General features: G+C 43.2%; 1 protein-coding gene across 10 annotated transcripts in view; it reads left to right on the top strand.

Annotated features, from left to right (window-relative positions):
- The first annotated feature begins 335 nt into the window (after nt 1-335).
- Nucleotides 336-27,752, top strand: part of LOC140910489 (NEDD4-binding protein 2-like 2) — a 110,621-nt gene continuing 83,204 nt past the window's right edge. For 4 of the 10 annotated variants that reach the window (XR_013635740.1, XM_078852646.1, XM_073341494.2 and 1 more), the window contains exons 1-3: nt 336-505; nt 3,805-5,252; nt 14,477-14,601. Coding sequence is in view for 9 of the 10 variants with exons in the window: in XM_078852646.1 (XP_078708772.1) it covers nt 3,805-5,252; nt 14,477-14,601 (1,573 nt within the window). In the remaining variant the exon portion in view is untranslated. Of the gene's footprint in view, nt 506-2,460; nt 2,523-3,804; nt 5,253-14,476; nt 14,641-15,592; nt 15,648-16,528; nt 16,634-18,192; nt 18,290-27,752 lie in introns of those variants that run through there. The other 6 variants (XM_073341521.1, XM_073341504.1, XM_073341513.2 and 3 more) reach the window with 6 other exon arrangements.

Here is a 27,752-nt window from a genome sequence, read left to right as displayed (position 1 = left end):
CAAGGGGAGCTCCCCGCTTCCCAGTTAAGGACCCCCCAAAAAGGGGGGTCCGCACCCTACTAATAATGTCCCTTGCATGTGCCCGCCTGTCATGTCACCCCCAATGCAGGGGTCTCCTTGTGACTCATCAATGTACAAGGCATCACCCACGTAAGAGTCACCACCCCAGGAGAGACCTTCTCCCCAGCCTGCCCTGGTCCACCACGCTCAAGCAGCATCTGCCGGCGCTTCTCTGCAGACCTTTCCCGGGCGGCCCCACGCCTGAGCTGTGGCGGAAGGGCCGCCCGCGGGGCATTCTGGGCGTTGTAGTTCTAAGACCAGGCAGGGCTGCACTACAAGCCCCACACCAGGCGGCGTTCACCCCGGCGTGGCTGCTGAGGTTGCTCACGCCATATTGAGAGCGAAGCGCAATAGGAACTCCCCTCCCCCAACTGCCCGGGACTGCGCTGCTGCGAGCCGGAGGCCAGGCTAGGGCGCGGAAGGCTGTTGCTGTCTCTGCCTGGAGGTTGGTCCCTTCACCCAGCCGTGGTGATGATGAGAGGGGGGCGGCCGGTGCCGGGCGCCTCCCCCGCGTGTGAGAGGGCGCTCGAGGGTGGGTTCCCCCGAGAGCCCTGCCGGGTGGGGAGCGGGAACGGGGTGGGCCGCACAGTGCTGGTCGGGCCCCAGTGCGGGAGAAACCGAGGCAGCAGCAACACCCCCAGCCCAGACAGACCCTGTCACACACACACACACACACACACACACACACACACACACACACACAGCAGCCCCCCCAGCCCAGACAGAGCCTGCCGTCACACACACACAGCAACACCCCCAGCCCAGAGAGACCATTGTCACAAACACACACACACAGCAACAGCCCCAGCCCAGAGAGACCATTGTCACAAACACACACACACAGCAACAGCCCCAGCCCAGACAGAGCCTGTTGTCACGCGCACACACACACACAGCAACACCCCCAGCCCAGACAGAGCCTGCTGTCACACACACACACAGCAACAGCCCCAGCCCAGACAGAGCCTGCTGTCACACACACACACACAGCAACAGCCCCAGCCCAGACAGGGCCTGCTGTCACACACACACACAGCAGCACCCCCAGCCCAGACAGAGCCTGCCGTCACACACACACAGCAACACCCCCAGCCCAGAGAGACCATTGTCACAAACACACACACACAGCAACAGCCCCAGCCCAGACAGAGCCTGTTGTCACGCGCACACACACACACAGCAACACCCCCAGCCCAGACACACACACACAACAACAGCCCCAGCCCAGACAGAGCCTGCTGTCACACACACACACAGCAACAGCCCCAGCCCAGACAGAGCCTGCTGTCACACACACACACAGCAACAGCCCCAGCCCAGACAGGGCCTGCTGTCACACACACAGCAACAGCCCTAGCCCAGACAGGGCCTGCGCTCTCTCTCTCTCACACACACACTGCAACACCCCCAGTCCAGACAGAGCCTGCTCACACACACTCACAGCCCGCACAGAGCCTGCTGTCATACACACACAGTAACACCCGCACCCCAAGCCCAGAGAGAGCCTGCTGCCACACACACACAGTAATACCTCCAGCCAAGAGGGAGATAGACACGTATGGCAACACCTGCCAGCCCAGAGAAAGGTTGTCTCACACGCACAGCAGCACCCCTCCAGCCCAGAAAGAGTCTGTCTCTCACACACAGCAACACCTCTCCAGCCCAGAGGGAGAGAGACTGTCACACACACAACACCCCTAACCCACAGAGAGTGCAAGCGGTGGACACACACAACAACATGCACCCGTGCACAGAGGGAGAGACTGTGTCACACACACAGCAACACCCCCTACAACCCACCCCAGAGAGAGGGAAGAGACTGCGACACACATCATTACCCCCAACTCACCGCAGAGAGAGATTGTCTTATGCCCACAGCAACACTTCCTACCCTAGAGAGAGGGGCGAGACTGACACACAGTAATACTTCTTACCCAACGCTCCACTCCACAGAGAGAGGGGAGAGACTGGTACAAACATCAACACCCCCCCAACCCACTTCAGAGAGAGGGGAGAGACTGTGACAAACACAACAATAGCCTGCACTCTACCTGGAGAGAGTAACATCCTCCATCCTAGCCCTAGAGACAAGGGGAGGTAGTTTATAACACAGAGCAACATTCCCTGTGTCATGCTTGAAGTTGGGGGTTGCGGCATGGGTGACAATTGGGGAGACAAAGATGTGTGTGTACATATCTATAAATACACACCTATATACATATATACACATACAGCCTAACAATATCTGCATCCCAAGAGAGGAGAGACATTTCTTCCCTTCCCAGTCCAATCTTATCCCCAGAGTAACTCACAACGCAGAAAACAGCAAAGTTCTCTTCCCACCCCTTGAGATGGAAGAGACTAATATGCACATAGCAAAATTATTCTTATTTCCATTTTGGGGTGGCAGGTAGAGGCTAACCTTCCTCACATACAGCAAAACTTTTTTCTGCAAATGGAAGGTGAGACTATAAAAACTACTTAAAATTTCATGTTTAGATAAGGGAATCTGACTCTCCTGCAAATTGGAGAGTTCTCTTTAATTTTATTATAGTTCAGTTATTGGATTCCTGTCACTTTCCAGAGTTCAGAAGTTTAATAAGTTACAGACAATAGTAGAATTAACCCTCTAGTAGGAACTCGAAACTGGAAATTGTCTGTTATCCACAGTCTTGTCTGATGCATTTATCGCTTTATTTCATGCCAAAAAAATAGCATATGTCTTGTCTTTTGAAAGGCAGTTGATATTGCATTCTTTATATACCTCTGGAATGCCATGAAAGACCATGTATTTTTGGGTTAGGTAACTTAGTATGTAGGTGACTGGATGACACTCAGAGGAGTGATAATGGTGGCCTTTGGAGACTACTGCCTGTCGTACTGACCAATATTGTGTCACTATTTCCTTGTGCCCTTCCATCTGTCTGTATCCATATGTTGTCCCTTGTCTTGTACTTAGACTGTAAGCTCTTTGAGGAAAGGTCAGTCTTTTTGTTCTCCATTTGTACAGTGGCCTTTTACAGTGAGGTCCTGGTCCATGGCTGGGGCTCCTAGGTGATATGGTAATACAACTAATAATAGATTATAACTTTAATTTTTAAATCTGATCTAGTTTATTATTGATTAATAACTGGCATCTAACAGGTGTTTGTTTGGTGGGCTATGAGTTGGATTAGTCTAGTGCATATCATAGAAATTACATCACGGTGGCTCTAAGTAACATTTTGTTGGCAGTCTGAGTAGAAAGGTCAAGCATTAACTGAGCACAGACATTTGGTTATCTAATTCTTAGGAGCAATCCCTGTAGAAAAAGGACTGAAGCTTGTTGGCAAGGATGTAAGTAATTGTATTGCTAATGCCCATACTGAACCTGTCCTGTGGATAACTAGAGAATTCCAGTATTCAGGCTGCTGATCTAATTTATTTCTGAAACACTAAATTCACTTTTAAAAAATAGCTTAGCACAGATAGTAAATTGCTAATATTGTCACTGAAAGATGAGAAAAGCTCTGCACTAAAATAGTTGTTATATTACCTACTGAAATAGGTAACTTTTATTTAAAGCCAAAACTACATTAGCCTATAGTGGATGCTTTCTTTGATGAAATGAATAACTAACTTATTTTAGTTGTGAAAGTAGATAAACTTTGATGTTACAAATTATAGCTTAGAATAACTTGTAATTTTGCATAATGTATTCTAAAGGTGTATGTACTGTTAATATTCTTGCTTTTTTTCTTTAAGATGCTTCATGCCGAATGTAAAGTAAGGCCTTTGGAATGTCAAGATGAAATTACAATTGAACCATGTTCTAAAAAAATGAAATCAACAGAAGAAGCTCATGATAAATCCTGTGATGATAGTTTCCAGGGATCTCATATGAAAACAGACACTGAGAGAATAAACAATGAATGGATACCTTTATGCATCTCTGATGACCAAGGAAAACAGGAAGTGCAGCAGAAAGAGAATGAAAATACAAATGTCTTAGAAACATCCAGTGAAGAATTCCCTTGTAATAGGCCAAGGATTATTGAGTCTACTCATTCAACGATCATGCAGAGTGTAAATCTTGCAATAAAAGACACTGAGGTTACAGAAAATAAATGCCCTTTCATTACTGAAAAAGGTGATGACGCTAATATTAAAGAAACTAGCAATAAATCATTCACAGTAAAGGCTGAAGAATATGGTACAAGCAGAGTATTTATTGGGCCCATTTACAGACCTGTGGAGGAGAACAAACAGGATGAAACCAGGAATTTCACTAAATTTAGGGCAGGCAGAGAGGAACAAAATGCTGTACTTGACAACAAAATTGACAAAGAGGAAGGAAAGAAAATTCAGACTCTCTCTTGTGATGTATCAGAAATAGATGATGAATTGTGCCAATTTTATAAAGAAATTCAGCAGCTTGAAAGTGATAAAGATGAGTTAGAAGGTCACTTACAGGAAAAAGAAACTAAATCATCTCAGGAACAATTTATACCATGTAATAAATACAGTCAGTCATCTCATGAGGATGAACAAGATACCTGGTACAGTAGAACACAATCATATTATGACAATGAACAATGTTTCTATAATGAACCAAGTGGCCAGAAGACAGGCAGTGAACCAAAATGTTTTGACAATGAAACAAATGGCTGGAGAACTGAGAATCATTTTAATTGGCAGGCGGAGTCTAAATTCTGGAATCATTCAGTCCCTCAGTTTAGGCCTGGATGGCAGCCAACTCCAACACTATCTTTCATAATGCCTCAGGGTCCTCTTCCTCCTAGGTTCAACCATCATTTAGATGTTCAAACTCTTAATTCCCCACCACATCAACCAGATACTCTCCATTCTCAGAATGATGGACCTCCTCACAAGAATTATGTGGGTTACTATGGAAATAGTGGCAGTGCTAACAGGAGCTGTCCATTGTTTGATCAGAATAATAGTTATGCTGGTCATATTGATATCCATAGTACGCAAGTCTCCAGAAATGGATATAGCGACCAGGATGGATGCATGAATAATGGTTTCTGTGAAACAAGAAAAGAGTGTTGGAAAGATCCTAGAACTTACCAGATAGAGGGAATACACAGTTTTAATTTTCAGCAGTTTTCAGAAGACAAGTTACGTAGGTTGCAGAAATTACTTCTAATTTTAAGAGGTCTTCCTGGCTCAGGGAAAACAACACTGTCTCGGTAAGTATATGTTGAAATAATTAAAAAAAATAGAAGTCTGCTAGTTTGTTCTTGTTTTAGGTCCTGATCCTGTAAAGATTTACACAAGTAGTATTTTTGAAGTCAGTGGGACTACTCATATGTATAACTCTTCAGAATTGAGGCCCTATTTGTTACATGGTGAAGGGGTACAGTTGTGAATATTGGAAATATTGGTCACTTCATTGTTAGCTGTTCTTTTGGTCTTTTTCAGTAAGAATGCTGATGATCACAGAAAGCTGTTTTATATTTGTTTTAAAAATATTTTTTTTCTTCTATCCAGTGACTCATGCATTCTTCCATGCTGACTCCTGAAACTCCAAATGCTTCTAATATGAAAGTTAGCCACCCTCTGGTCTTTCAAATTCCTTCCTTAAAATGTCTTCTTCCAAGTCTACTAATATTCATTTAAATTAGAAGTGCTCTTATATGCCAATAAAATAAACTTTAATGGGACACTATCAGCTTAAAAAAATCTCATTCATATGAATGTTTTACATTTTCTATTATTATTTAATTTTACTAATAACACTTAAGATTAGTAGAAGTGAAAGAGACTAGAGAGAGAGAGAGAGCACCTCTTGTTTTTGGTGTGTTTCATTTGTGAGTAATTAATTTAATAAAACTTTGTTTATAGTCACTTTCACTGTTTTTCCAGTGTAGTCATTCAGTTTCTACATTTGGTGAAGGCCTTTCCCACAACAAAAGGGGGTAGAAAAGTTTTTTAAAGGAAGGTATGCTAGTTAAACTATAGAAATTCTCAGGGACTCAAGTCTGGTATGAACTGACACCACTTTTAATTTTTTTAAAATTATTTTAATTAACTAGTTTTCAAGTACATAGTGTCTTACAACATTCTATGACAATGTGCCTGCCATCAAAGAGCATAGTTTATGAATCTGTCACATCAAAAAAACCTATATAAAGGGAACTTTTGAGTCAGTAGTTTCACTCAATTTAATAAAATCACCAGAAACAACACTTCCTGCATGATTTAAAGGAGCTTACCCTGTTAAATAGATTTGATTATCATATTACTGCATAATATTTCTTGGAACAAAAAAAAGCTCACGGTTGTAATAATTAGCATTTGTTTTTGATTTGTAAATACGCAAAAACTTCCTTTAATACTATATTTTTCTTTTCTTCTTCTAAAGGGGGAAAAAAACAATATTAAGCTTGCTAAGTCAAGCACTAAAAAGTTAGGAAATGCCAGAATTAAGTTTGTCTTAATTTGAGCCCCCTTGTGCATATGCATTGCGTAGAAAAGACCCTGTTCACTTAATGAGCAGCTATTTGATATTTTGTTTCCTATGCTTTTCTTACTGTATCTTATTCAAACCCTGCTCCAAAGACAGAATTGTTAATTTCTTAATAAGCTTTTTATGGCATTTGATGCTATAGTATATGAGTGCTTCACACACATTAATTTGCAAAAAGAAAAGGAGTACTTGTGGCACCTTAGAGACTAACCAATTTATTTGAGCATGAGCTTTCGTGAGCTACAGCTCACTTCATCGGATGCATGCCGTGGAAACTGCAGCAGACTTTATTTATACACAGAGAATATGAAAAAATACCTCCTCCCACCCCACTGTCCTGCTGGTAATAGCTTATCTAAAGTGATCATCAGGTGGGCCATTTCCAGCACAAATCCAGGTTTTCTCACCCTCCCCCCCCCCACAAATTCACTCTCCTGCTGGTGATAGCCCATCCAAAGTGACAACTCTTTACACAATGTGCATGATAATAAAGTTGGGCCATTTCCTACACAAATCCAGGTTCTCTCACCCCCTCGCCCCCCTCCCAAAAACCACACACACAAACTCACTATCCTGCTGGTAAAGCGATGAAGTGAGCTGTAGCTCACGAAAGCTCATGCTCAAATAAATTGGTTAGTCTCTAAGGTGCCACAAGTACTCCTTTTCTTTTTGCGAATACAGACTAACACGGCTGTTACTCTGAAACAACACATTAATTTGTTTTCACAACACCCCTATTAGATGACGTGGTTTTATTTTCCCAATGTTACATATGGGTAGCTGAGACACAGATACTTTAAGGTCAAAAGTATCAACTAACTTTGGATGCCCAACTTGAGACACCTAGGACCTGATTATTTCAGAGCACTTAACTTTGTACGTTCAAAGAACAGCTTCCAGTGATTTTATTTGCAGTTGGGAGTGCTCAGTATGTCTGTAGATTAGACCCAAGGGTCTCAAGTCAGGCATCTAGAAAATGTGGGACACGCAATTAGTGACCATCTGTAAAAAGTTTGGTTTATGTGAAGCTTGGCAAATCCACACAGGAACTTGTTGGCAGAGGCAAGGGTAGAATCCAGTTCTCCAAGGCAGCATTCAGCTGCTTTAACTATGCTACAATTCTTTCTATTCTTGCAGTTCCCTGTCTCATTCACTACACACCTTTCAATTTCTGCAACAAAGAGTAAGGGCAGACAACAGCTCTTTTAGTTCACAACCCTAATTCATTCCCAGAGTAAGTCCATCCTGTGCTCTGAAAGAGGCATGGGTCCTGTGGAAAAAATAGTCTGTGATCATGTAATTAAAGACTGAATCCTTAATAACATTTTAAATGTAGATTTTTGAGTGTAATTTCCTAGATTTTTTGAAAAACAAAGTGAACAAACAGAAATTTCATCATGTAACATCATATTAACACCCACCCGATTCATCAGCAGGGATGGAACCTTTGGATCTACTACACAGATCTATGCCATTTGAGCTAATGGAGTAACTGGTAGAAATAGTAGGTTGTCATCCTCTTTGCAGACCAGCACTACACGATACTGAGATGCACACTTTGCCCAGGGGATTTCATAGATATATACAGAAATCAGAGAAATGTCTGGAGGGGAATGTGGTCTAGTAGGCAAGGACTTTTCTGCTCATTCCCTCAAAGTTTGACCCCTTCTGCCTCATCCCCTTCAAGCTGTCCCAGTCCTATCTGTTTCCCACCCCATTCCCCTCATCCAAGTCCCAGTCTCTACTCCTCAATCTCCTCTACTCCTCAATCCCGGTCACCACCTCCTGACTCCCTCTCCCAGTTTTCCTCTCCCAGACTCCTTGCCAACCCATTTCCAATTCCCCCCAAACCCGATCAGCTCCTCGTTGCCAGTTTCCTTGCCTGGCCATTCCCATCCCTCCTTCTCCCCCTCTACTCCTTGTTTGATATGTCTTTCTCCCCACCCACTTTTTCCATTTCCCCTGGCTCCCAGTTCTAGTTTACCTCCTCGGTCTCCTTATCCAATCTCATTCCACATCCTGGCTCTTTGCTCAGCCAGACCCAATTCTCTCCCCATTCCCTGCCTCCTCATCAAATCTTTCTCCCTCACTTCCTTCTGCCCTTTCTAATGGTTCCAAGTCTCATTGCCCAGCTAGTCCCAATTCCTCCTCCTTGCTCCGTGCCTGGTCCTCATCTAATTTCAGTTTTCTCCCCCACCCCCTTGGGAACTGGCTCCCAGATCCAACCCCCGATTTCCCACCTTGGCTCCCATTCCTAGTCCCTTTGCCCAGCCAGTCTCTTCCCCTCCCCCCTGCTACTTGTCTGTTTGCTCCCTAATCCCCTCCTCAACTCTTGTCCCCTCTGCATCTGAATCAGGCAGCTTCTTCTTCCATGCTGCCTGGGACCAAAACCACAGGATTGACATGCTTCCTGCTCTTGCTGACAGCAGCCCGGAGAAACAATTGTGGGGGAAGTACTTGCTCAGTACAGATGGAATCTTCCGGGATTTTAGCTATGCTAGCAAGTGTCTGCTGAATATATGTGAACTGACTTTTTTTTTCCAAAGGTTTATAACTTGGCCAGATTTGGGTTTTTATGAGGATGGCATATGGCCCACCTTTGGCATTAAGGTTACCCCCTGCCAAATTTTAAGTCCCTGCTTCAAAGCATGAGGGCACTAGAACTTCTCAGAGAAAAGGTTGCCAGAATTGCCACTCTTAGGTCAACAGAAAGGCTTCAAAAACAGACTCCAAGGAGAAACTGCTGACCTTGAATTAATATAATTGAATTGAGTAAGCTCATCTTAATTAATTAGCCTCTTACAGTTTGTATGGCAACTTCCACCTTCTCTATGTATGTATGTATGTATGTATAGATCTTCTTAGTACTATATGACCCATTCCATGCATCTGATGAAGTGGGCTGTAGCCCACGAAAGCTTATGGTCTAATAAATTTGTTAGTCTAGTCTAAGGTGCCACAAGTACTCCTGTTCTTTTAGCGGATACAGACTAACGTGGCTTCTACTCTGAAATCTATTATTTAACAGTGATTAAAACTGTGATTAGTCTCAATTAATTTTTTTTTAGTTAATCGCATGAGTTAACTGTGATTAATCAACAACCCTAATTTTAATTTATATGTTATGACTGTTTTAATTGTGCTGTATTCAGAGTTTTGGCTGGGGGTAACCAATACATGGAAAATAAAATAATTTATTGTGTTTCTGGGATTGCAGGACTTCTGTGCCATTGTCAATGTTGACTTTAGCAAATAGGAGAATACAGCAGAATGTGCTGGATATGTGTCAGTACAACATAAAATGCTATGTAAATTGTACATAACAATGACACTGTAAAATTTAAAATAAAACTGAAGGCCCCACATTTAGCCTTGCAGAGAGACTTGTTGAAGTCATTGGGGCTCCTCAGAGGTGCATGAATATGGCTATATGCAGCCAGTTGGTGGATTGTGGCCTAGTTATCTATGACCTGTTTCATTAAGGTAGGTACTTTATCTTAAGATAGGAGAAATTTTTGTTTGTAAGAATCTACTGAATTGTCAGTTATTGCTTGGGGAGAATAGCTACACCTGAAGTATGTGTGTTTTATACAGTAGGTGAATAATATGGAAGCTGGATCTCATTGCCAAATGCAGAATTATCTTGCGCTGAATAAGAAAATCAGCTACTTGTCTGAAATCATGGCTTCCTGACTTGGAATGTAGTATCTGTAGAAGAAAGATTTTAGGGGGGTGGAAATGAAGTGCTGTCAGGCATGGGCAAAACTCACTATTTACCTTGAAGTTGTTAAAAAGGTATCAGTACTATGAGCTTTATTTGCTCAGGAGGAAACTTGTGTTCAAATTCTTATACATTTAAAATGTCATAAATTGTATTACATAAACATCTTTATCAATATGTGTAACCCTATCTATAGGGGTGGGGGAAGAAAAATAAATTGGTTAGTCTCTAAGGTGCCACTAGTACTCCTTTTCTTTTTGCGAATACAGACTAACACGGCTGCTACTCTGAAACCATTCTTAGCACAGTCTTGATCATACTACTTGCAACTTGGATCATTAGTATCTTTTGGACTTAATTATTCTTAATGCCATTATAAATTGCTATAAATGCATAAGTAATATAAATTATACACAGATTAGGTAAAAAGAAAAGGAGTACTTTTGGCACCTTAGAGACTAACAAATTTATTTGAGCATAAGCTTTCGGGAACTACAGCTGTAGCTTTTCTTTTTGCGGATACAGACTAACACGGCTGCTACTCTGAAACAGATTAGGTACTGTGTTATGAGCTTTATCTTCATGATTGATCTGGCGGAGTGGGGTGTCAGATTCCTTCTGTGGTTGAATTTTTAATGAAGATGTGTGGTTTTGTGACTGGTCTACAATGTTAGATTATATACTACTTATTTCAGAGTAACAGCCGTGTTAGTCTGTATTCGCAAAAAGAAAAGGAGTACTTGTGGCACCTTAGAGACTAACCAATTTATTTGAGCATGAGCTTTCGTGAGCTACAGCTCACTTCATCAGATGCATGTCGTGGAAACTGCAGCAGACTTTATATATACACAGAGAGTATGAAAAAATACTTCCTCCCACCCCATTGTCCAGCTGGTAGATAAGCTATTACCAGCTGGACAATGGGGTGGGAGGAGGTATTTTTTCATATTCTCTGTGTATATATAAAGTCTGCTGCAGTTTCCACGGCATGCATCTGATGAAGTGAGCTGTAGCTCACGAAAGCTCATGCTCAAATAAATTGGTTAGTCTCTAAGGTGCCACAAGTACTCCTTTTCTTTATACTACTTATGATCTTGCTGACTTATCTTGCTGATGACAGTGGGTTGTGTGCACAAAGATAAGGACAGAATTGTGTAATAACTAAACTTCTAACGAGTAAAGTTATTGCAATTTTTTATGGACAGGTATGGTAATTAAGTGTGCAAATTGACACACTTATGCTTCTACGTTATTTGTGATTTGTCCTGTTCTCTTCCTTTCTGGTCTCTAAAATGTAGGACATCCCAGAATACAATGCCCCATATGCTACTCTATTTCTTATCCTCTGGCTACTCTGTTTCCTTTTGAGGCAATACAGCATAGCTGCCTAGATTTCCAAGAATGCACTGGTACCAATATGGTTAGGCAGTGTGATAGTTGTGGACATGTGTTGGTAGTGGCAGAAAGACTGCTGTGTACATACAAATTTAACCATGTTTACTTGAAACCTGTTAAAGTAATAGTGGGTCTAAGAAGTGGTTGATAAATATGAATATATTAAGTAGTCTCATTTTGACCCTGGATTGAGATTTTGATTGTGCTGATGACGTAGCAGATAATTCTGTTCCTATAACTGAGCTGTAATAAATCAACCTTCCTGGTTCACAAATATGTTTTGGCATAACTAGGCAATATTGAAATGAATTTTGGATAAAACAAAAGGTTGTTAATTTTAGCTTTATTCAGAATTTAAAAATTGAAAAGAATAAAATCATTCATATAAAAATTAAGACCTCTTCTGTAATAGCTTATTTATCACAGTAGTTGATGACAATATTAGATAAGAATATAGAATTATAAAAATGTGTGTATAGTAGATTTTGGTGACAATGAGTGCTGTGTTTTCCCAAGACAGAACTGCTTTTGCATTACTGATTTATTTGAGATTGCAGTAACATTTCCAGTGAAAATAAAATGCATATTTATGATGGTCCCATTCCCTTAAAAAGAACTGAACATACAGGCCTCCATGGCTTCAGTGGGGCAACGTAGTGTTACTTTGGTAGATTGTGGCCTTAATTATGTATATACTATTCTTCTGATGGATCCTACAGGAGGTGCAGAGGACACTTGATGGGTTTATTTTGGGGATGATATGGCTTTTATAAAAATCATAATTCCCTGGCCCCGTATATTTGAAATCTGAAAGACACTTGATTGGTTAAATAATAATAAAGTGTTAGGATGTCTGAATGAAAAATTAGTAGTATTAAATGGATCCAATCCATGATACAATACCAAACTGGCATTGACAAATTTTAAAAGAAAATTTAAAGTGGAGAGGGAGGTGAGGTGGTTTAGGAGGATAGATTAGTAAGAGAACAGGTAAAGGAAAGAAGAGCAACAGAAGGAGAGAGAGCAGAAATTCATATAACATAAATCAGTCTCTTTTTCTTTGCCATTTCTTTAAAGCTTTTTAAGAAACCATTGTCAACCAAGATTGTTTAATGCATAGAAGTGTTGGCAAAGGTTTTATTTTAAATAAAAAATACTGTGCATCAAAATTGTGAAATGTAAACCCTTAATTATTAAAATTAAGATATTTAATTTTTTGCATTAGGGAGTGATAGTGTGGTGATTGGATTTAGTATTACATTGATGGAGGAATGTGCTTTTTTTTTTTTCTCCTGGTTGAGCTAAGAATGCATGCAGTGACACTAAAACAGTGTTTTCCACTGAAAATTTAGGAAAGATGGAGGGTAGAGGGACTCATCAAATGATTTCTCTGTGTGACCAAAAGTGGGAGAAGTTAAATTTGGGGAGGGGGAGAGAATCAAATTGCTTGTCTTATTTTAAATTAAGTTAAAAGTGAGGGATGCTTTTAAGAAAAGCCATATGCTCTGTTGCATTTCTGACTTTCCTCAGTAGAACAGTCCTGCAGGGTTGTTACATTGGTGCTGTTGCCACTGCCTGTTTTTCTTGCCTGTGCAACAGCAATAGAGTAATTGACGTGTAAGTCTTGTTAGTTTTACTGTGCTGCTCTGGCTAGGCATGTACTATATGCTAGAGCAGGGGTTCTCAGGACAAATTTTTTGGTGGCCTCAGAGTATGGCCACCAACTCTTGCTGATGGCTGCTCTCACGCTTTTCTCTAAAATACTTAATTAGCTTTAGGAAAAACAAATACATATGCACACTGACCAGTCCAAAAGATTGTTATTTATTTATTGCTAGATAGAAAGTCTGTTGTGAAAAGTGTTGTTAATAAACATGCCAGTATCACATTTCACAGCAGACTTACTCAGCCCTGCCAAGTCTGGGGATAAATTAAGCCCTGGATGGGGGCTGGAGCTGAAGCCCTGCAACCGGAGCCTGGGGTCTACCGCCTCACAGCCACAGCCCGGGGCTGGAGCCCAAAGTCCCTCAGTCAGAATCTGCCGCTGTGTCACCTCAGGACGGAAGCCCAAAACCTGAGCCCCACTTGCTCCGGGAAAATGGGGAATTCATTGACTGCCAGATCCTCCAGCGTTGTGCCCCAGGTGTCTCCAGACGGGGGCTGAGCCCAACTGCTGCTGGCAGCCCCAGCAATCAACACTAATGTGGTGCATCCAGGAGCAACAGGGAGGGGGGGAGATGCTGCTGTTTTGCCACTCACCCCCCACCCCACCCCCATCATAGTCCAGGAGGGTGTGGCCACAAGAAAAGCCCCTGGTGGCCGCATGCGGCCACTGTGGCTGCATTTGAGAAAAGCTGTGCTAGAGTTGCACAGGTACAAATGAGAGAAAGAATGGTCTAGTGGTTAGGGCTCCGGTCTGTGACTCAGGAGACCCAATTCAATTCCGAACTCTACCACAAACACCCTGTGTGATTGTATCCCATACTACCCGCCTGCAAGATGGGAGTAATACTTCCCAGGAGTGTTGTGAGAATGTATACATTAAAAGATTTGGAATGTGCTCAGTTGCTGCTGTCATAGAAATTAGGCACAAGTGTACCTCCTGTGAGGAAGGGAGAAAAAACAGCGAATAAAGAAACAGTGGAGAGAAAAGAAAATGCTTAATTTTGGGTTGGAAATTGTTGAGTTTCTTTTAGCTACAAAACTGAAAGTATCGAAGATCAAAAATAGTACAGCATTAAACTTCCATATATCACTTTTTTGTTTACCCTATAAAGAATAAGTTTTGGTTAATTTGTAATGGTTTTGCCTTTTCCTTTGTTTAACAGTATTCTACTTGGTCAAAATCGTGATGGCGTGGTGTTCAGCACTGATGATTATTTTCGACAGCAAGATGGATATACATATAACGTTGCTCAGCTTGGTGATGCTCATGACTGGAACCAGAAGAGAGGTGTGAACCCAGTAGAGGAATTCTTTTAGATCTCGAATGGTTAGAATATGCATGTATAGCATAAATATATATATGCAAGTGTCAGTGGTCAGTTTACATGGAATTCACAAATACATAACTTGTACCCTTCTTTAAAACTAAAGATTCAGATGTGAGAAGACTGTAGACAAAAATCCTTTTTCTTCTTTGTGCAAAATCCACAGATCTATTACAGTGGGTACTTTATCCTGCTTTCAGGCTCAGGGCAGAACCAGATCTGTTAGTCACTGGCAGCAGGGGAACGCCCTGTGTCCTGAAGTTCCCTGCAGTGGCCAGCATCTCAGCCACCCCTCCCTGCCGCAGGACTTTTCTGTGGGAAATTCCTGTCTTTTATTTCAAAATTTTAGACTAACAGCGGGCCTCAGTAATGTTTTTGTCTAATTCCCAGTCATGTCCCAGGGCTGCACTTGATTTTGGGGCAATTGTCCCCTCAGCTCTGCATCCCTTTCTGAGGTGTTTGCATCGGATGGTGCCTCTGCAGACTTCAGGGTGCAAGCTCGGTCAAGAAAAGCTAGAAGCAAAAGGAAGGCCCTTTGTCTCCTGCTCCCCCACTTACTTAGTGTCTCACTGGCTCTGCAGGCAGGATGCAGTTTCCCTCTCAGCCCAGGGACGGCAGGGTTGGCTTGTTGCCTCACCCGTTCCTGGGAAGGAAAGGAACCAGACAGTGTTGGGGAAGCCAGCTTTGCTGGGCAAGATGCAGTTCAGGCGTGGTGGGGTTGCTTCAGACCCTCTTTGCCTGGTAAGAAAGGAGTCAGGTAGGACTGGAATGAAATTGGCTCCAGGGCAAGCAGCCACTCCCTTTTCACTTCCCATGGGGGGAGGGGAGTGAAGCCAGAAGGGCAGCATACTAGATGGAAGATTACATGTGAGTTCCTATAACCTACACTAGCAGCTGTGCCTGTGACTGAGGAGCTCAACTGTCTCCTCCCTGTCCCCTTCCACTTTTCTGTAGGTCACAACTGGAGTGAATCAGACAAGCGTGGATGCTGCCAACACCAGAGACAGTGGTAAAAGGCCTTTGGACCCAGCTCCCTTCCCATTGTCTCATCTCTAGAACAGCCTCCTCTAGGAATCCCTACTCCTATTCCAGGCTGAGTCCTTGGGGGAAACACTGACCTATCTGGACCATTTGGATCCCAGGCAGTAGAGAGGGGTGGAGCTCCTGGGGAAGCCTATCTTTGAGCACCAGGACAGGACCTTCCTGAGAGACCTGAAAGGGAAACAGTCTCTGTCCAGCCTCTTTGAGGACAGAGGTATCGGTAGCCACTTGAAATATTTCTGGAGCAATTTAGGACCAGTTTCACTCCCCCTTCTGAAGCAGGATTATGAGGACAGATTCCCAAAGAGTGAATAAATGAATAATAAAATTGGCACAGTTTCCCCTGCTGACTTTCACAAAGTGCAGCAGGGAAGATAATCCTCTGTGAGAGTTCCTCTGCTCGTTTTCAAAGTGCAGCAGGACAGATCAGTGAAGAAAAGACTAGGCCATAGACAGGTGTTGATTCCTCTAGGCATGCACCTACCCCCACTTAACACACATGCAAAGGGAATTCTTCCTGCTTGCAGGAGGAAGGCCAGCAGATGAAATCAGAGTTAGAAAATCAAAGAGTAAAATAAATTTAAACAAACAACACAGCAGAAGATAGACACTGTTAGACAATAGAGTACTGAGTATTGTGAAACAATGCATAGGAGGTCTGCAGCTTCTTACCCAAGAAAAGCTGTAGCCATATACTCTTCCTTATGCACTCTGGGAAGATGTACTGAAGGGATAGGGATTTCTGGCCACACCAAAAAGACTGGGAAAGTATCATGCTGTCATTCCCAGCTGCTGCTGTTCATCACCATGCCCTAATATCCAGGTTATTGTTTTCAACCTCTGTTGCAGGTTGCCATGTCTCTCGTCATTACTTCCATCACTTCCCACCAGACACATGGGCTATGGGGTGAAGGAAGAGACAGCAGCCCAGATGTGAAAGAAACAGTGGGCAGTGTGAGGCCTCTTGACTCACCATTTATTTTTTTTCTGCCCTGGCCTCCATTTTATAAGGCCAGAAGATTCCTCAATGTTCACTAGTCAATATTTAACCTGGGTTTGGTGTCAGAGATAAATGTGGCTGTTTTCCCTTGTGGTGAGGGATTCAGTGTTTTGAACTCAGAGAGATTTTTACTTGAAAGAATGGCCTCTTCACTATACAGGCTCTTTACAGCCAGCCAAGTTCAGTCAGGCATCATCTCATCGCAGCCTTCTTTGGGCATGAAAACTTTTAGGTGGCATCAGATGAACAAAAATAAAACAAATATGAACTGTCATCTGACATGCTGAGTGTCTCCCTATGCTTTCACAAGCAGCACTAACAAAAGTGGAGATTATTGCAACCTAAAAATTGCTTGGCCTAAGGGCTTCTCCCTGGAAAGAAGAAAAAGGGAGAGAAAAGGGGTTCATATTGGTTTCATGCATGTATATGGGGCTTTGGACCTTGGGATTAGATGCTCAGACAAATCAGTTTCCAGCTATTTTAGTGATACTGTGGTTCTCAGATCTGGTTAACATAGCATTGGATCTTTAGATGTCCCTATCTCACAGAAGAGATCTGCTGTTGCAAAACCAGTCCTTCCTCTGGGATCGGACAGGTTTAAAATGAATACTTGGATGAGGTGACTTATTGCTGTCATGGACTCCAAAAGAGAAGGAAACAAATAGAACTTAAACTGTGGACTGTGCACCAGTCAGTAGAATAACTACCATGTTAAATAAGTGAAACATATCCTTGAGTGGCCATAGCCTGGAGCGTTTTATTGTGAGAGCGTGAGCATCCCAGCAAAAAGGTCAAGGCTCTGTAGTATAATGTTCTCAGCGTATTCAATAAAAGGCAGTTTTTTACACATCCCAACATTAAATCTCTCTTTAGGGCATCAACCTTGCCCTAACCTCACACAGTCACAGAGTACAACCGTGGCATGTTGTCCTGCTCCTTACAGCATTGCCCAGATTGAAACCTTGCAGGAAGGGTTGTTACACTGCCTGTCCATTAGAGTAGACCTCCAGATAGCTACTGTCTTCAATCAGATGAGTTTCTTTTTTTTTTAAATAAATTGAGAGCTTTTAAACTGTTATTTATTATTGTAATTTTAATTCAGACAGCTGTCATAGCATCCATTCCTTAAATAAATTCACGAAATATTCCTCCTTCAGTTAATCATCAAAGTCCAGTCCTTAGGAACGTTGACAATCTCAGGACAGAGTAGTCATGTCTCTGCTATTGATATCTGCTAGACTTCACCATATTCTGAATATTTGCTCATCCAGACTTATCCAATGCATTTTCTTTCTTTGGGCAGAAATTTTATCCACATCTTAGTGCCCAAGGAAAGATGGAGGCAATATTTATATAATTTACCTTGTTTTGGATGTCCATTTTTAAAGCATTTTCCTGCTTCCCATTGTGGTGGGACACTGTTACGAAAATCCCGTTCTAATGGATCTGTGGATCTATGCACCAAGAATAAGAAAATGTATCAATGTTTACTTGAAAATTTTCTTTCTTTAAGTAATAAGGTCCACAGATCTGGCCCACCATGGAGACAAGTGGATCATAAAGAACAGAGATGGAAATTGACATCCAAGGATTTGGGGTTGTTGCTGTTGGTTAGTATTTACCTAGCTTTGCAGTAGGAGAAATTGTGTTTTTCCTCAAAGTATATTTAGCACAATCTGTAAATGTAAGTAGGTTTGAAATATCCTGGCTGTGGAAGTTATCTGAACTGGAGGGAACTTCAGGAAGTAGCACATTCCCAGGCTGCTAATGACTGATAGGTCTGGTTCTAACTCCAAGCAGGCTGAAGTACCCATTGTAAAGGATCTGTGGATCTTATTATTTTAAAAAAGGAAATTTTCAAGTAAGCACAGATAAATTTTCATATTCCATCGAAATAGTGGAACAGCAACAGTGTAGGCTTCATCCACTGCTTCTCAATAGTGTTATGGAGAGGGACCAGCTTCAGGAGTAGAGTATAGGTTAATTGATTAATTGGCTGTTTGTTTAAAACTGCCAACTATGGTAATTGTGGTGGATTTTCTGATATAGACACTTATTCACTTGGAATGAGACTGTAACTCATTTGGTGGCTAATCTCTTCCTGGTAATGGACAACAGTTGTTTGACTATTCTGATCCTTTAAAATCTGTCAGCAATCTTTGATACTGAGGCCACGTCTACACTACCCGTGTAGTGATCGATTTATCGGGGATTGATTTATCACATCTAGTGTAGAAACGATAAATCGATCCCCGATCGCTCTGCCGTCGACTCCGGAACTCCACCAGGGCAAGAGGCGGAAGCAGAGTTGACGGGGGAGCGGCAGCTGTCGATCCCGTGCCGCGAGGACGCGAAGTAAGTGATTCTAAGTCAATCTAAGATACGTCAACTTTATCTACGCTATTCTCGTAGCTGAAGTTGCGTATGTTAGATGGATCTTCCCCCCTCCCCCCCCAGTGTAGACAAGGCCTGAGGTTTTGTTAACCTGCCTGTGGCCACTAGTTGAAGTTTCCTCTCCAAGGCTTTTTGTAGAGTAGGGGAAAAGGTGCTTATTTTCAATCAAATTAACTCAACTCAATTTAAAACCCAATTTAGCACCAATATAGACTTAGTTTCATATCGTTTGCTCATTTTTAGTAGGCAAAGGCTATAATTAAACCTGATAAAATTGAGCTAATGTTAATTCTGTTTAGCACTAATATACATAGTTAAACGCAATTTGAAAATAAGCACCTTTTTCCTACTCTAGACAAGGCCAAAGAGGTATTGGAGAGTGGTTCTGAACAATTGGTTATCCGTCTCTTGTAAATAGCATGACATTTTGGGACGTAGGGTCATCCTTATGCAAATGAATGCTGCTCTGCATCTTCATTTTTATCAGACCTGGATGATGATGTGTCTGTGCTATCTCAGCACCTGGCCAAGATTGGGACTTGGATGAGAATGATCTTTTTGTGTAAACCAGACAAAATAGAATTGGCTGATGGGTTAAAGGAAACAATTATTTCTACTCCTTTTATTTGCTTGTCTTTCGTCCAAGGAAATTTAAACATGGGAATGCTCTTGGACCCCTGTAAATTTGGGTGGTGGTCGTGGAGGTGGTGAAGAGAGGAGTTTATGTTTTGTTTGTTTGTAGTTTTTTTACGTCTGTCTGGCAAGTTAAAAAAAGAACTAGTTAAGTTCATGGAGGATAGGTTCATCAATGGCTGTTAGCCAGGATGGGCAGGGATGGTGTCCCTAGCCTCTATTTGCCAGAAGCTGGGAATAGGCGACACGGGATGGATCACTTGATGATTACCTGTTCTGCTCATTCCCTTTGGGGCACCAGCCATTGGCCACTGTCGGAAGACAGGATACTGGGCTAGATGAACCTTTGGTCTGACCCAGTATTGCCGTTGTTATGTTCTTAAGTTGTTTACAACATTTTCTTACACATCCAGACCTCATCACAGTTTTCCATGCCACTGTGTTTTCTGGATTTGGTTACTGAAAAGGCTCTGATTTGGGTCACACTGAAAAAGTCTTGTGTACTCCAACTAGTGCAAAATATGGTTTCCTGCATGCAGGAAATGTATTACATAAGTTTTCATAGTTTTCTAGTTCATTTCTTGATATCGAGCAGAGTTTGACTTTAATCTTGAAAAGCTGTACTTGTTCTAGATCTTAGCTATAGAAAAAACAACTTTTCTCCCAGTGAGCCAGCATGGTGAATGAGGTCAGCTGAAGTGCTTGAGAGATTTAGATTCTAGATTTAAATGTTAAGTAATAGAATATTCTCAGTTCAAAATTTTTTTCCTGTGTTGGTCAGCAATAATCTGGTATGTTGGCCTTATGACACAGTGTTTGATTAGAAATTGTTTTGGAAGGGAATTTTGTTTTGGAGAACTGTAATTTTTTTCTTCTAGAGGAGGGCAAAAAATGTACATTCTTAAGTGTTTTTTGTCCCTGAGACATGTTAGAGGGCATTTTATAAATAAAAATATAAATAAATGCCACCAAACAGCTGTCATTTGATAATGATTTTTAGTCCTTTCTGACCTGAGACTAGCTCAGACTAGTGACCTAGAGGTGAAAAGCTCTATATCTCCTTATCCATTTATCTAAGTTATCCAATATTTCTGTATTTCAATATTTAATAGGAACACTGTTCCTATTTTCTGAAGCTGGGGTGTGTCTGTGCAGTACCAGAACAACTCATTACCTTCAGTTTTAGCGTGCAGTGAATGCCTTTATACAGCTTTGGGTGCAAGCAGCTGTTAATTACATCATTATGTAGGTGTTGGGGAGGTGTATACATTTATTCATAGACTTGCTAAAGTACTTGTAGCCCTACACATGTATATAAGCCTTGAATACTACTTATACTAGGATTACAGTGAAGAAAGCAAAAATGAAAGTACACTTCCCAAATGAGGAAATTAGTCAGTCAAGAATAAAGAATAAACAAGGTCAGCTCCCAGACTGCTGCGCTGGGCATCACAACATGGGGAGTAGATGGCCAGCCCTCTGTGGAGACAGAGGTGGTTAGGGACTATTTAGAAAAGCTGGACGTGCACAAGTCCATGGGGCTGGACAAGTTGCATCCGAGAGTGCTAAAGGAATTGGCGACTGTGATTGCAGAGCCATTGGCCATTCTCTTTGAAAACTCGTGGCGAACGGGGGAAGTCCCAGATGACTGGAAAAAGGCTAATGTAGTGCCAATCTTTAAAAAAAGGAAGAAGGAGGATCCTGGGAACTACAGGCCAGTCAGCCTCACCTCAGTCCCCGGAAAAATCATGGAGCAGGTCCTCAAAGAATCAATCCTGAAGCACTTACATGAGAGGAAAGTGATCAGGAACAGTCAGCATGGATTCACCGAGGGAAGGTCATGCCTGACTAATCTAATCGCCTTCTATGATGAGATTACTGGTTCTGTGGATGAAGGGAAAGCAGTGGATATATTGTTTCTTGACTTTAGCAAAGCTTTTGACACGGTCTCCCACAGTATTCTTGTCAGCAAGTTAAGGAAGTATGGGCTGGATGAATGCACTATAAGGTGGGTAGAAAGTTGGCTAGATTGTCGGGCTCAACGGGTAGTGATTAATGGCTCCATATCTAGTTGGCAGCCGGTGTCAAGTGGAGTGCCCCAGGGGTCGGTCTTGGGGCCGGTTTTGTTCAATATCTTCATAAATGATCTGGAGGATGGTGTGGATTGCACTCTCAGCAAATTTGCGGATGATACTAAACTAGGAGGAGTGGTAGATATGCTGGAGGGCAGGGATAGGATACAGAGGGACCTAGACAAATTGGAGGATTGGGCCAAAAGAAATCTGATGAGGTTCAATAAGGATAAGTGCAGGGTCCTGCACTTAGGACAGAAGAACCCAATGCACAGCTACAGACTAGGGACCGAATGGCTAGGCAGCAGTTCTGCGGAAAAGGACCTAGGGGTAACAGTGGACGAGAAGCTGGATATGAGTCAGCAGTGTGCCCTTGTTGCCAAGAAGGCTAACGGCATTTTGGGATGTATAAGTAGGGGCATAGCGAGCAGATCGAGGGACGTGATCGTTCATCGTTCCCCTCTATTCGACATTGGTGAGACCTCATCTGGAGTACTGTGTCCAGTTTTGGGCCCCATACTACAAGAAGGATGTGGATAAATTGGAGAGAGTCCAGCGAAGGGCAACAAAAATGATTAGGGGTCTGGAACACATGACTTATGAGGAGAGGCTGAGGGAACTGGGATTGTTTAGTCTGCGGAAGAGAAGAATGAGGGGGGATTTGATAGCTGCTTTCAACTACCTGAGAGGTGGTTCCAGAGAGGATGGTTCTATATTATTCTCAATGGTGGAAGAGGACAGGACAAGGAGTAATGGTCTCAAGTTGCAGTGTGGGAGGTTTAGGTTGGATATTAGGAAAAACTTTTTCACTAGGAGGGTGGTGTAACACTGGAATGCGTTACCTAGGGAGGTGGTAGAATCTCCTTCCTTAGAAGTTTTTAAGGTCAGGCTTGACAAAGCCCTGGCTGGGATGATTTAATTGGGGGTTGGTCCTGCTTTGAGCAGGGGGTTGGACTAGATGACCTCCTGAGGTCCCTTCCAACCCTGATATTCTATGATTCTATGAAATTTTTGTAAAGCTGGAAAGGTAATTTAACGTTCTCCATGTCAGAGCACTTGAGAGTTACCTGATACCTATTTTACAAAACTACTAATTAGATTTTAGCTCAGAGTGAAATTTTAGACTCCAAAATATTAATTTGAAAATTAAATTTACAGATTGTAACTGATGCTAAAACAATTTATATATTATAATTGTATATTGCATTTAAAACACTGTTAATAATGTAAGGTTGCAAAGTCAAGTAGTCAAACATTAGGAAATAGCAGAATTATGGTTGCTTATGCAACTTTAATTTGACCTCCTTGTGCATATGTATTATGCTACTGTCTTTAATTACGTTATCATTGTCACAGTTACAGGGTGACCTGTACTTGAGTCCCTCTAGTGCACCCTTTCAGTGATAGGCTTCACTACTACAACTTAAGTAGCAACATGCCCTCTTCTCTAATAAGTTACTGCTTACCCAAAGTGCTTTTCATGGTATTTTCAACCAGAATGGCTGGGACCTTCCTTTCATGAGACCAAAGGCCTGCTGGCACCTTGTCTCCAAGATGAAGGATGCCAGGGTATCTCTGATATATATTGATATAATAGACCAGTCATTTGTTCTTCAGCTGTAAATAGGGTTTTCTTTTCTCCTCCCCCCAACCCCACATGCTGTTCACATCTTCCTCTTGATTTCTTCTCCTGAAGTCCCCACAATCTCTTCAATGGTATTTGATTCAGTACGCAAATAGATTTCCATTGTAAAATACAGAATACACAGTGGTCAGACAAGGAGATAAATGTCTCCTACCTCATGTCTGGTGTAACCTTTCTTAAGGTATGTCACCTCCAGGTGATCTGTCTTTAACTTCAAGGCATAATTCACAGTTACATATACATAGCTCCTTACATATTATTCACACATACATTTCACAATGATTATGATGAACAGTGGCAGGCTTTCAGTAGAAACCTGGCATGACAGTTTTTGGTGAATGTAAATACCAGAACCAGGGGATCCCTGTAACCCTTATGCACCCCTGTGTCCTCTGCCAGTTGACATCAAGAGGTCCTTGGGTCACACACACAATTAGTGGCAGCCTCTGAAAAGTTTCATTTAAGTGGCTTGCCTAGTAACACATAGGAAATTCATGGGAGAAGCAGTGATAGAATCCAGTTCTCCAAGATGACATTTGTGGGGAGGGTTAGCTCAGTGGTTTGAGCATTGGCCTGCTAAACCCAGGGTTGTGACTGCAATCCTTGAGGGGGCCATTTAGGGATCTGGGGCAAAAATTGGGGGATTGGTCCTGCTTTGAGCAAGGGGTTGGATTAGATGACCTCCTGAGATCCCTTCCAACCCTGATATTCTATGATTCAAGTGCTTTAAGCATGAGACTGTACAGTACAGTACTATAGTTGGGAGGTTCCCGCGCCTTACCCCAGACAGGCACTGGTACTGGAAACAGTGAGGCAGGCAAGGAGGCTGAAGGTGCTGTAGACTAGGAGAAGCACATTGTGCAGCAGCGGCAGCTTCCCCTACTCTGCAAGCACCGGGGCGAGGGGCTCAACCCTCGGCCTGCCCACTCCACCCCTTCCCCCAAGCCCCCCCTCTTAACCCACCTCTTCATCCCCTCCCCCTCTTCCCCCATTACGCTGCATGCCGCATCCTCGCTCCTCCCCTGCCTCCTTCCCGCGGCAATCAGTTGGCTTGCGGCGTTCAGGAGGGAGTGGGGAGGAGCAAGGACACGGTGCCCAGACTCCCCCTGTCTCCTGCTCTCAACAATCAGCTGGTTTGCAGCATTCGGGAGGCAGGGGAGGGTGGGGAAGCCTGCGTGCCAAGTCCTCGCTCCTCCCTCCCCCCTCCTGAACGCCGCAAACCAGCTGATTGCTGCGGGCAGGAGCCGGGGGAAGGCGCCGATCTGTGGGTGTCTGCCAGCGGGTGGGAGGCGCTGTGGGGGGGTGTAGGGGGGCTGCCAGCTGTGGACAAAGCAGGCAGCCAAACGATGTTATAGCAAAGCATTGCACAACTTTAAATGGAGCATGTTCTTTAATTGAGCAGGGAAGTAAGATCGAAACACCGTTAAGCAGGGAGTTACTGTACATATCTTCCAACTTCTGAATCAAGTTAGGGATGCATGGTTCTTATAGACAGTAGTCTCATTCATTGCATAGGCAACCTTAGTTCTGTCATTACCTAAATTTGTGCACTTGACTTTGCAGATTTAACATACTTTTAACATAGGTTGTTTGGGCTTTAACTTCTTAGGGTTTTAAAAAAGTAAACTGAAACCCACCCACATTCCATCCTGTGGAACCCTGCTGACTCTTGCATGGATCATCAGCAGGATTTGGATCTTAAATCTATCAGGCTTCTACCACTTGACCTAAACTAATAACTGGTATCTGTCTTGGGTACTTAAATAGCCCTCCGTTACTCAAATATGTGAGTGCCTCCCAATCTTTTTAACATTTTATCACAATACCCCTATGAAAAAGAAACTACTGTCATCTTTATTTCAGAGATGTGGAATTGAGGCAGAGTGAGGCTAAGTGACTTGCCCAAGACTCACACAGGGAGTCCGTGGCCAAACAGAAACTTGTAGAGAGGTCTACCAAGTCCAAGTGTACTGTTGTAATTGCTGGATCATCCTTCCTCTCTATGTATGGTCCTCTCAAGTAGCAATAGTATGCTGTGTGAACAAGCCACTAATGGAAGATGATGCACCTTTTGCAATGGCTATTTGCCAGGCAATAGAGGAATTTTGAGACTCTGGAAATCTGGGTCCAATTCCAGGTTCTGGAGGGGAATGTGCTCTTGTGATTATAGACTGGGGGTGGGCAAACTTTTTGGCCTGAGGGCCACACCTGGGTATGGAAATTGTATGGTGGGCCATGAATGCTCATGAAATTGGGGGTTGGGGTGTCGGAGTGCATGAGGGCTTTGGCTGGGGGTGTGGTCTCTGGGGTGAGGCCAGAAATGAGGAGTTCAGGGTGTGGGAGGGAACTCCAGGCTGGGGCAGGACTTTAGGGTGAGGGGCGGGGAGTGAGAGCTCCAGCTGGGGGTGCAGGTTCTGGGGTGGGGCTGGGGATGAGGGGTTGGGGGTGCAGAAGGGGGCTCCGGGCTGGGACCGAGGGGTTTGGAGGGCAGGAGGGGAATCAGGGGTGGGGTAGGGAGTTGGAACATGGGAGGGGGGCCAAGGGTGTAGGTTTTGGGGGGCGCTTACCTCAAGCAGCTCCTAGAAGCAGCGGCATGTCCTCCCTTCGGCTCCTACATGGAGGCACGGCCAGGCGGTTCTGTGCACTGCCCTCTCTGCAGGCGCCACCCCTGCAGCTCCCATTGGCCGTGGTTCCCAGCCAACAGGAGCTAAGGGGCCAGCGCTTGGGGCGGGGGCAGCATGCGGAGCCCCCTGGCTGCCCATATTCATAGGAGCCGGATAGGGGACGTGCTGGTGCTTCTGGGAGCTGTGTGGAGCGGAGCAAGCCCCCATCCCCGCTCCCCAGCTGGAGCAGGGCAAGCCCCAGACCCTGCTTCCCGCTGGAAGCTTGAGGGCCAGAATAAAATGTCTGGAGGGCCAGTTGCGGCCCCCTGGCTGTAGTTTTCCCATCCCTTTTATAGACCCTTTTGTCCTTCCCCCTCTCTGCTCCTACTCCTTTCCCCTAGATACTTCTCACATTTCTCTATTTCTGTTCACCACCACACCATTCTCTGGGCCATTCCATTTGCTGTTATCCCTGCTTCCACTCACTCGCTACCAGGCTACTCCTTCCAATTTCCTTCTTACTCCTTTTTTGCGTTTGAGTCAGTCTTGCCTCCTCTTTACCACCACATGTTACCTAGTGGCTAGTCCTTACTGGAATACTGCATTCCGTTTTGGTTTCCACACTTAAAAATGGATTTTGACGAATTGGAAAGGATTTAGAAAAGAGCTACCAGAATGATTTGAGGTCTTACAGTGAGACTAAAACTCCATTCAACAAAGAAAGTTCACTGGTGATACTTGATCTGTCTATAAGTATCTATATGGGGAAAAGATTTCTGGTAGTAGAGGCCTTTTCGGTTTAATACAGAAGCCATAACAAGATGCAGTGACTAGAACAGTGGTTCTCAAACTTTTGTATTGGTGACCCCTTTCACACAGCAAGCCTCTGACTGTGACCCGCCTCCCCCTTATAAATTAGAAATACTTTTTTACATTTAACACTATTATAAATGATGGAAGTGAAGTGGAGTTTGGGGGTGGAGGCTGACAGCTGGTGACCCCCCGTGTAATAATCTTGCGACCTCCCTGAGGGGTCACGACCCTCAGTTTGAGAACCCCTGAACTAGAAGCTAGAATAAATTAAGATCAGAAACAGGGTGCAGATTTTTTTTACAAAAAGGTTAATTAGCTATGAGAACAATTTACCTAGAAATAAGAACGAGGAGTATTTGGCACCTTAGAGATGAACAAATTTATTTGGGCATAAGCTTTCATGGGCTAAAACCCGCTTCATTGGGTGCATGCAGTGGAAAACACAGTAGGAAGATATATACAGATACACACAGAGAACATGAAAAAATGGGTGTCACCATACCAACTCGAACAAGACTAATCAATTAAGGTGGGCTATTATAAGCAGGAGAACAAAAAACTTTTGTAGTGATAATCTGAATGGCCCATTTCAAACAGTTGACCAGAAGGTATGAGTACCAGTAGGGGAAAAAATTAGCATGGGGAAATAGTTTTACTTTATGTAATGACCCATCCACTCCCACCCTTTATTCAAGCCTAATTTAATGGTGTCCAGTTTGCAAATTAATTCCAGTTCTGCAGTTTCTCGGTGGAGTCTGTTTCTGAAGTTTTTTTGCTGATACAGACTAACACGACTACCACTCTGAAACCTGTTACCTAGAAATGTGGTGGTTGAAGTCTTTAAATCAAGATGGAAGGTCTTTTTAAAAGATATGCGCTAGCTCAGCCAAAAGTTCTAGGCTTGATAGTTTGC

This window comes from Lepidochelys kempii, chromosome 1 (assembly GCF_965140285.1).
Source record: "Lepidochelys kempii isolate rLepKem1 chromosome 1, rLepKem1.hap1, whole genome shotgun sequence".
Taxonomy (NCBI): Eukaryota; Metazoa; Chordata; order Testudines; family Cheloniidae; genus Lepidochelys; species Lepidochelys kempii.
Note: the sequence above shows the minus strand (reverse complement) of the source record. Positions and strands in the feature narration are given on the sequence as shown.